The sequence below is a fragment of the Plectropomus leopardus genome, chromosome 3, assembly GCF_026936395.1.
Source record: "Plectropomus leopardus strain MGB_pleo_1.0 chromosome 3, ASM2693639v1, whole genome shotgun sequence".
Taxonomy (NCBI): Eukaryota; Metazoa; Chordata; class Actinopteri; order Perciformes; family Serranidae; genus Plectropomus; species Plectropomus leopardus.
Window position 1 is genome coordinate 11030904 of NC_142178.1, and position 10820 is coordinate 11041723.

Sequence of the window (10820 nt, forward strand, 5' to 3'; positions counted from 1 at the left end):
TTTTTTTTTTTTCCCACAGACTTAAAGTGACTGAATGGACATGAATGTAGCACACAAATCACAGGTGGCCTTGGTAAACATGTGGTTTGCATTTTGCGTTGGAAGTGTGAAGAGATTTCAGAGTGGCTTCACGCCTCAACCTAAACTTTCAGTAGCAGTTTCAGTCACAGCTCAGGCAGCTTGCTCTATGAAGCATGGGAGAAAGCATTAAATGTCAAACTACTGTTTAGTAAGTGATTTAAAAATGCGTATCGTAAAGCCAAAGAGCTCTGCGCTGCATGAGCTATTTTGTCATTTTATGGTTGCAGTTTATTATACAGTGCAGCACCGATCAGGAAATATAGTAAGGTGGAGGAAGTAATGCGGGCATGGTTCCAAGATTTGATAGCAGCAATGTGCCTTGATTCTTTGATTTTTTTTTTTTTTTTTTTGTAAATCCTGCTTTCGCCTGTGTGACGATATCTCACACAAAAAGTAAATGAACTTTTTGCGTACTAAAAAAAATAAGACAGCGTGTAAGCTGACTTCCAATGTAAATTCTGACTGGAATAGAAATTCAGTTGTAAATATATTCATTTCTTCTCTTTATTCATGAATCAAAAAGCTCGCTATTACAACTTTGTCTTATACACTGACATATGACCCATAAATCCTCAGTCAGATTAAAAATAGACATGTGACACACTACAGCTATTTTTACTCTTCTACAGACAAAGAAAAAAAAGCCTTAATAGTTCCTTTTATATGTTGGCAAAAGAGAAATTTCATGACACACTCTATTAAATAATTTTGCTGTTTTTTGCCCAGGACCCTGAACTTGTTCTAAACGCCTCAGAGTCTCTTTAACCTGCTGAGGAGCTTTGACCAAGTCCAGGGGCGAAGACATCTGAGAAAATGATTAACAACTCTATGAATGACTTCCCTCACTCCAACTAAAATCTGACCACCGAATGCTAATAAAAGTAATAAAGTAAAGGTAGTGTACGTAAACTGATTGTCAAAAAATGCTCAGATATCCATCTCAGACATACATTAAAGTAGAAATCTGCGTTACGAGATGACAAATCCACACACCTGCGTGACTGTGAAGTTTCTAGGCCCCCTTCCCTTCGCAAATGAACACAAGCTGAGTGCGGAAGAATGTTTAAATGTGGACTGAAAGAGGAACTGCCCGCAAACGTTTACCCGGCCACTTCCTCAAATTAAAACAGGAAACTCTGAAACTCTGTCTAATCTGATGGAGTAGTGTGCGTGTGGGTAGGCTCGGACCTGAGCACTTCAACTGTCTCCGCTCGGCAGGTTGCGTTTAGGGGAACCTTGCACATGCTATTTCAGGAACTGGATCCATTTTATCAGCCGGTTGAAGTGCTGCTGAACTGTTTAGTATTCAAATTTCATGATATCAATGCTTAAATTTGACTGCTGTCCCCTCAGGCCTGGAGCCAGTTAGCTGAGTTGACGCTGCCTCCTTAATTAGGATGTCATACTTGCTTTCATCTGAAGTTAAAGCTTTTGTGATATTACCCAGGCTGTTTTAGCGAGAACTGCTAGGCCAGAAAAAAAAAGACAGATCGGTATCACCTAATTAAGTCTCTTGTCATACCAAGATGTTTTTTTTTTTTTTATGTTTTTACAAGACTTTTTTGTTACAGCACAATGTTTTTCATATTTTTTACAAGATATTTTTGTTAAATCAAGATTTTTTACATTTCAACCATAAACTTAACTTCATAAACAATACGTTTTCATGTTATTACAAGAAACTTGTCTTGTAATAAGATACTTATTTAGGCCTATCTTGTTATCACATTTTACATTACATTAAATGGGATCACATTATTGTGTGAAATGTTTCATGTTCTAACAAGATAAATAAGAATATTGTATCAAACAGGTTTCTTGTTATAAAATGAAAACATCTTGTAAACATGAAAAAAACAAGTAACCTTTCCTGTTATCACCTAATACTGATCAGTTTTCTTTTCCTGGCCTGGTAGTTCTACTCTGGTGTAGTTTACAAGAAGCTAAAGTGTGTTTAAAGGTTCCAAAAAGCCAGTTCTGTTTGTGTACATGCTGTTAGTTAATCCACTCCTCACTTATGGTGGAAAATAACACCAGCACACATGTTTCTTTATTTATTAGAACAGTGATGACAATAATGAGGGAGTCTGTGTCTGGATTTGAAAATTGTAAGTAAAAAATCAAATTATATAAAACCCGACTGAGCTACTTTAGCTTCTGTGAATGTAATAAATGTTATTCATCAACAGATGGCAGCAGAGGTCTCATTATACTGCAGGATGCAGTCAGCTGAGAAATGTAAAGCATATACTCTTAATTTCGGTCCACTATACATGTTATTTTACTAGTTTGAGTCACTTATGTCAAAAATCACATTAGAGGCTGGAACAGCATGGGTTTTTTTCCTGGCTCCCGTTGGCTTATTTTGTTACATTTTAAGACACCATGGAGCAGGAGTTGTAAAAGCATTAAGTGAATGTGCCGGGACTCCGCCCAAAAAATATTTCATGGCTCAGTAACATATGCTTAGCATAAACACATAGTTACCTCTAATTTTTACTGTTCTTTTTGTTACACTCAGTTTTATTTCCCTGTTCCTCCTCTTTCTACCTGAAGGACATCAGAATATGTGTAGCCTGAAAATATCTCTTTGCTCTAACAAGATTTATACTGAAAGTGACCGATTTTAAAAAGATCTTTTCAGGGAGACATTTCTGATATTAATCATAGCTATTCTTCAAACATGTAAATTTGTTCAGTCAAAATTACCGCTGTGCTTCAATACAGTACTTTATACCGTTTCTAGAAAATGGTATTTTTGCACCATGTTCCATGACCTTGATTTGTTTTCTGTGTCCTGTCATTTATTTCTACATTTTGTAGTTTATTGGTGCACTAATCCGATTTACATTTTCAAGTAATAAATGATCAATTTATCATCTACTTCAAATAACTTACCACCTTTACATAGTTATGTACTTAAAAGTGAACTTGCCTCTCAGCAGTTAATGTTCCTGTATCAATTATTTCACATGACAAATTTCACTTTTTTGTGCTTATATCTTTTATTACACATGTATATACACATTCCACTTACATATGTTAAAGAAACAGCAAAATAATAACATTTGTGATAAAAAAAAATCTTATTTCAGGAAAAAAAACAACATAAAAACATCGTTTGAATTGTCATTTGAAAATAAAAAGTGCATTTAGAGTTTACATTTGCATTTTGCCACTTTTTTCTTTTGTTTTAAACATAAGAGTTATATCATGCTCGATAGCAAATTAGAAGTGAATACAAAATTGTAAACATTACGATGTGCTACATACACTGAATTTTTAAATTAAGACAGTTTACATGACACATAAAACTTTTGCACATACCACAACAAATATACACACACTTCTCTCAGTAAACAGTCCGTAAGCAACAGTCTAAAAATCTTGAACATTTGCATTTATAATCCAAAAGGTACACATTGATCTAAACACCAGCAGCATGTCACCAAATAAGCAGCAACAACGTTACATCGAGTAAACAACTGAGTAATTATGCAGCTTCCTTCTTTCCACCCGCAGTCTGTACAAGTTCAGTCTTAATACCATTCACCTCTTCACCTTTTCCTCTCAGTTGTGAATCTTAAAGTGTCTTTGTTGGTTCAGAGTCTCTTATCTCAGTCACTAAAGTCCAAGCTTTACTCTTTCTTGTCCTTCTCTGACCAGCAGCATCGCGTGCTCTCACCTCTTGTCCCTTCATGAAACAGAACACTTCTCCTCCTCCTGTCCGTCATTACGACAGAATACAGCTGTTGGTCTTGTTCATGGGCGGCCGAAAGCTGGTGTCTTTTGGAAAGGTCTCCCTGCGTCTTCGCAGTGCAGGACTGAGACGGCTTGGGAGGTTTGCTTGCTGCAGGAGCTCCTTGAACACCTCTACAACGTTGGCGTTCTCCTTCGCCGAAGCTTCCAGGTAACTGTTGTTCCAATCCATCTCCACGGTTGACAGCACGTCCTCGTTGGACACCTGCCGCTCCTCTTCCCGGTCCACCTTGTTCCCCACCACCACGATTGGCGTGTACTTGTCCTCCTTGATCTCCAGGATCTCGTCTCGGAGGCTCTTGACAGCCTCCAGTGACTCGGGGTCGTCGACTGCATACACCAGCGCGAAGGCGTCGCTGTTTTGGATGGAGAGCTTGCGCATGGCGGGGAAGGAGTAGCTGCCGCTGGTGTCCAGGATCTCTACTGTGATCTTGACCCCACCGATGTCATACTCCTTGCTGTGCAGCTCCTCCACTGTGCGCCTGTGTTTGGGCTCAAATGTGTCTTGGAGGAAGCGTTGGATCAGGGCTGTCTTACCCACTCCTGCTGCCCCAAGAAACACTAGACGCACCTGGGTCTTCTCCTTCACCTCCAGAGACATGCTGGTTTTTGGTTGTTAGTCAAAATGAGGAAAGAAAATGTTCCAAAAACTGTCTCACTTCCTCTTGGGGGTTACAGCAGCTGTTTTAAACCTTGCAAGTTTTAACACCTGTCACTGGCTTCCACCTCCCTAAATAGTTTCCCTTAAAAAAGCCTCCTTTCAGCAGTTACTTGTGAGTCGTCTTTCTAAGCTTCTTTCCTTGCTATCTTTCACCTTCCAGGTTTGTTAAGCTGGCAGCAGCTCTGTGTCAAAGCTTCTCGAAGTTGTTTATAAGATGCTCCTCTGTGTCTGATCCCACACGCTGCCTTTTATGCCTGTTTTGATAGAGAGCTTCCATGCCCTCCTGCAGCTGCAGCCAATCAGTAGAAGGCAGTCCATTGAAGTGTAGCATCCAGGCAACCAATGATGAGGGAGTATGTAAATCAGTGCACCCGGCCAATTCAGGAGGAGAAAGAGGTGATGTCTGAAAGTGACTGAACGGCAGGCAGAACATGGAAAACCCGAAGAAACAAATATCAAAATAAGCTTTTTTGATTTTTGGAAACAGTCCCGTGCATACAGAGTCAAATCCATCCTGTTCTTGTGGTTGATGAATTAACTTAATTACACAGGATCATGCCATAAATACTTTAAACCTTTGTTAACCTACAGGATGTGTCATTAATGGTTATTCAAGCTCAAACATCTCTTTCTATGATTATGTTTGGCATGTTCTGCAACCAATTATTAGACTGCAGCAAAGAAACTGATAGTTACCAGAATTCCAACTAGCGTATAAAAGGCAGCAAATCCCTCCTCCCCCAAAGATCTGATGTCCATCCAATCATTAATCCCTTGAAAACTGATAATAATGGACGAAAATCCCTCCGAAATACCACATTAACACATCTTGAGGAACACCAATTCATGCTGTGATTTTGAGTCAAAAACAGTGACATTTGGACATTTCTGTCATTTTTTGCAATTGGATGATGAGCACTTCTGTTCTGGACATTAATACACATAAATCCTCTTAAATCTCAGGGTCTGCAGTTTGTGGCTGTAAAGTTTCATGATTAATCTAGTTGTTATAATAGTTCATTTCATAAAATGTATACAGTGTTTTTTTTAATAGTCTTACTGTAAACAAATGGCTACTTTGGGGTCAAAATACAGGAATAAAATAATTTAATTATTTAACTGGGCTCATTAAATCCACAAGTGCCTCGTCTTTTTTTCGGTAATATCTTGTTTGTGTAATCCATAGATGAAATGCTGAAATATTCAAATATTTAATTTTAAGAAAAGGCAGAAATAACACATTTATATTGGAAAAAAACACAGCATGTTGTTTTTTTTGGACAAAAATGGCCTTGGGTGAGGATACAGTAGGCAGGTCTGTAAAGGAGACACTCGTGGGTACTCACGGAAACTGTTTTCATTCATAACAGAAAAGAAAAGCACATTTATTTACATAGCACCTTTTAACAACAGGACGATTCCAAAGTGCTTTACATAAGACATATTAAAGCATTTAAACAATATGTGTAAGACACAGCAATATTCAAGAATAATGGATTGTGTTTCTGATAAAGACATAAAGAATACAATAAAACATGAGGTCATTGTAAGGTGAGGAGGGCAGTGCAAACAGACAAAGAGTTTTCCTGGAAAAATTGATTGCTGCTCCCCATCAATTCGGAATATATTTAAAAATGCCATTGCAGACATCATCTGTCCTCAAGTCAATGACATTTTGTTACAAAAAATCTAGAGAGAGCAGCTGATAATGTAGATCAGTTCAGTCATTCATGGCAAGGCATGACTGAATCACCTTCAGCTGTCCTTGGTGTCCAATTAGATATGATGCATTGCCTGTAACCAACTGAGAGCCAATCCTGCCTGCCTCCAGTTCGTCAGAGTTTGTTCAAGATTAGTGAGTGTGACTCGTGATCCTCCTAAATTTCCCCCGGGACTCCACAGACTGTGATTCTGCCTGCCTTGTTAAGTTAGGCAACAGCGTGGAACCAAGATGAGCTCCCTCTCACTGTCCCACCGACACACACTTTTAATATGCACTCATACGCTGTCTCCCCAGAGGGCTCCTGTACCTGATGGGCAGTGGAGCAGAGCAAAGCACTGTGGGAATATTAGCTGCGGACTTTCCTGGCCTGACACACAGTGAGGAACACTAATGGCTGCAGTCACTGCTGCAGAATTTAAAGTAGGGTTGTCGTTCAGATTTTCCTGACTGCCAGGACGAGCGGTGGCTTAAGAAATGCATCTTCCCACCTTAAGGCTCAAAATGATAACTTGTTTAAAGACAGACAGTTAAAAGGCAGAATTTTCCTGACAAAAACAACAATAAATAGTAAAAACAGTAACCCTTTTTAAGACTCAGCCCTCTGCCTGTATGTTTTTATTATGCCTCGCAGGGCCACAGACCTGACTGTCTATTGGTTCAGCCATTCATTCATCCCATGCTCGTGAGCACAATATCTTAAAAACACCTTGAGGAAATTTTTTCAAATTTGACACAAACGTCCACTTAGACTCAGTGTTGAAGCGATTAGATTTGAGTGGTCAAATGTTAAAAAACACTGTTCCCTTGCATTCGTATCATTCTCTGCAACACGTTATCTCAAAAAGGCCTTGAGGTCATGACTGTTGCAAACAGGTAGTGGCAACATGCATCCGAGACTGAGCTAGAAAAACTGGACACAGTGCTGCAAAAAAGTATGTTTCTGAAAAACGCAAATATAGTGAGGCACAATGCCAACATTTAAAATTACATTTCAGGCATCTCATAATTTAAGTATTTTCATTTAAAATGTTATTATTTTTTCATACATTATATTCATATATTTATTTTATTATATATTAAATTGATTGGGACTGTTGGGGTGGGGGAGAGTAACTCCTAAATCTACTCAATTACTGCACTTCAGTACCATTTTATACGACATTATACTTCTACTCAGATCACTGAGTATACATATTTCTTTTGTTAATTCCCTTTTAGTACCAAGCCATTGTGCCATACTGTATACTCTGATACTCAACTTGTGTATGGAAAATGCCATAGAAATATGTAAAATTAAAACTGAGCCCATACAATGGAAAAAATCGGCGCCATGAAGAGCTTAAAATAAAACAAAAATTGGCTCTCCCATCTGTCGCCACTGGACTCACTTTGTGTACTTGCACAAATTTTCTTTGTGCGCCATAATGTCTCATACCCAAGGCCTTTTTCTTGTATTACTTTTTGCGGTCATGCTGCCCTGTAGTGATGATTATCACCAGATGGCACTGCCTGATGGACTGAAACCGATGTCCACTTCTGATGTGTCTTACATGACATTATAAGACCATCATATAGCAAAAAAAATCAAGAAAAAATTTCTGATCAAAGTATTACATGAATCGTGTCTGATGCAGGAATATCTCTGTGTTTTTGAATTTGCTCTGCTGGTGGTTCACCCATTTAGTTTTCAGCGTCTATTCAACAGGTTGCTCTGTCTGCATAACCAGCGTCGTGACATTATTGTGCTGAATGTGCCATTGTGTTTTGATTTGTATGCCTCCGTGTAACCTTGCTCTTTTTTTTCTTTTCTAAGTGTCCTCCAGCTGCTTTAGTGTTGCTTGTGTTTCCTCTTCTTCCAGTCTGAACATGGGTTCATTTCTTCTTCATACACTGACAAAATCAGAAAATTATGTTATTTTGCTGTTATTTTGTTGCCACATGTGTGTAGTTTTTTGAAAACAAGTATTTCTGAGGATTTGAAGTCCTAATCCGTCTTACAATCAGAGAAAGTTGATTGTGTGTCTTTATTTGAGACACATTTCCTAGTTGCCATGAGGAATGGCCTTGGCTCTGTACAAAGTGGCCTGTGTCTTGGCCCTGTGGCCTAATTGCTTGCATACACACTCCTGTGGGAAACATTTGCACTGACTGCACTGTCATTCTGTCAAGATGATGATGCTGAAATCTGACAGATGCCAAATATAAATGATGCCCTACTAGTGAATTAACCTTCACATATCTTTTCTTCCAAGGAGGGGTGGACAGGGACTGTTCACAGGAAACGTTGTAATATAATGACACCATAAAAGACCCCGCCCACACACACACCCAAAGAACACAAAAAACACAAGTGATTAAGGATACATATATGGTGTAATTAGTCATTTTTATGTCTTGTGCCATGTCACTCGTGTGAACATAATATTTCAATCATGCCTTTGGGGAGTTTCTTAAAATTTGACACAAACGTCCACTTAGACTTTACAATTATCTAATTAGAATTTGTTGCTCAAAGGTCAAGACCACAGTGACCTTGACCTTTGAGCAACAAAGGTACGCATTCGTGTCATTCTTGTGAACACAGTATCTCATGAAGGCCTTGAGGGATTTTCTTCAAGTTTGGCACAAATGTCCACTTTGAGTCAAGAATGTTTTGGCCACAACTCAAGAACTTAAAAGCTAATATCGTAGTATCGAAAAGGTCAAGAGTCGACTTCACTGTGACATTATAATGTTCTACAAAAACACGTTCCTAACCAGAACTTACGCCATTAGTCAGAAAAACAATAGGAGACATTTGTCAGATACTGAGCTGGTGACACTTAACTTCAAACTGTGCTGATTGTCACCTATGGAATTATATAAAATAGGTGTTCAAGGGAGTACGTACGATAGGATCTGGAATTGAACCACCATTAACGACAGAGCCTGTGCTGATTGTCCCTGAGTTGTTTTAATAGAACTTTTAATGTGTCCTTTTAGACAACAGAGCTCTATGGCACTGAGGAATAAGCTATATCAGGCTTTGGATAAACAGGCACTACTTGTTAGTGAGATCATTTCATTGTTGGTCTCTTTGGGGGATTCGTTGACATTAAAACAATAAAGTATACTCTCAGCCTTGTCCATGCAGGCACATTTCAGCCTCCACACTGTCTACACTAGATACACCACAGTCACTAAGTGTCCATGAATTATCCTTAGTGCTCTGGCTGTTAATATAACCCAGTCACTGACCTGTTGCCTACCAGCTGGTGTGCAGTAGTAGCTCGATGCTTGCAGTCTCTGGGAGTCATTGTACAATATTACAGTACAATTTATCCCTATGTAATAATCCCAAGATTTACCTTTTGGGATTGGCAAATGCTGAGTAAATGCAACTGATGAGGTGGAGGTCAAATATTTCCACTAAACTTATTGCTGTTGAGTAGATATTGAAGTAAGATCATATGCCAACAGTGAATTCAGGGTGACTATCGCAATGAAATGAATCGAATTTCAGCAACATGCACAGATGAGCAATTCTTATTATTGAAAATCTGCACTTGTTTTGACCAACTTTGAACATGGACTCTTTCGCCTATCATGTTCTATACCAGAGGTTATCAAAGCTTAAGCTTGAGGACTACAATTAATGCATTTCAGGACAGCCCTGTGTCGCCACCGGCTGTAACCCTGTGATGGTGCTTGGTCATATTCCAAATGGTCTTTCAGTCTGCCAGTGTTCATAGTCTCACCTTTTTGAAGCAAATTGAGTCGTACATGTACAGTAGGAGAGTAAATAGGGAGTAGTAAATGTTAATGGGAAAAACGATACCATCTTTATGGTTGTGTTTGGACTTTATGGTTGCGCAGCTGGCTGACATTTATTTCATGACTTCCCTAAGTGGAAACAAATCATCTTGTCTTCTTTTCTGTCAGTTTGGAAGAGAGACATGTCATTTGAAAAATTATAAGTTATTAGCCCTAGTAGGTAAAATGTACATCTTTGCTATAATTATATTTGGGAACAAGGCCTGAAACCTGTTTTAACACACTGTAGTGCAGTTCATACTGATAGACAGGATGTCTGCCAGGATATTATCAACAGTCAAATCGCCTGCGCGAGTAGTAAAACTATCAGCTATCAGTGCCCTCGTATCTTTGTCAGCGCACAGAAAGACACGCAGTGATAATGGTCACCAAACACCAGACCAAAACAAAGGTGACAATTTCCCATATTGTCTCATTTTTGTCAAATACGTAACTGCATATAGTGTGACATTGTTATGTGTGTCATACTGCGGCTTGGCTCTCCATGCTGTTAACAACAAATATGATGATGTAAAGAGATGTGAATGACCCACTTTCCTTTGTGGATCAACTACAGTATCTGCACAATTAGCCTGGCTTTGAAGGATAAGACTGATGATACTCTATATCCCATGAAAAGCCCCAAACCAACTTTATCCTGCTAACAAGTATTTTTTTATGTATCTAAATCTGATGTTGTTCATTCCTCTGTGCCACAAACCTTCATTATTGTCTAAAACCTATGAAGGGCACATCAGTAAGCCACACTGATACTCTGGGTGATAGGTATTGAGAATTGGTACT

General features: G+C 38.8%; 1 protein-coding gene across 1 annotated transcript; it reads right to left on the reverse strand.

Annotated features, from left to right (window-relative positions):
* Positions 1 to 404: 404 nt before the first annotated feature.
* On the reverse strand, positions 405 to 4742 carry LOC121942567 (GTP-binding protein Rhes-like). Its single transcript, XM_088075584.1, has one exon. The coding sequence runs from the start codon at positions 4439 to 4441 to the stop codon at positions 3815 to 3817; it is 627 nt and encodes a 208-aa protein (XP_087931710.1). The 5' UTR covers positions 4442 to 4742; the 3' UTR covers positions 405 to 3814.
* Positions 4743 to 10820: the final 6078 nt, after the last annotated feature.

Excerpts from the sequence above, each read along its gene's own strand:
- LOC121942567 (XM_088075584.1), bottom strand. The coding sequence starts at position 4,441 with ATGTCTCTGGAGGTGAAGGAGAAGACCCAGGTGCGTCTAGTGTTTCTT.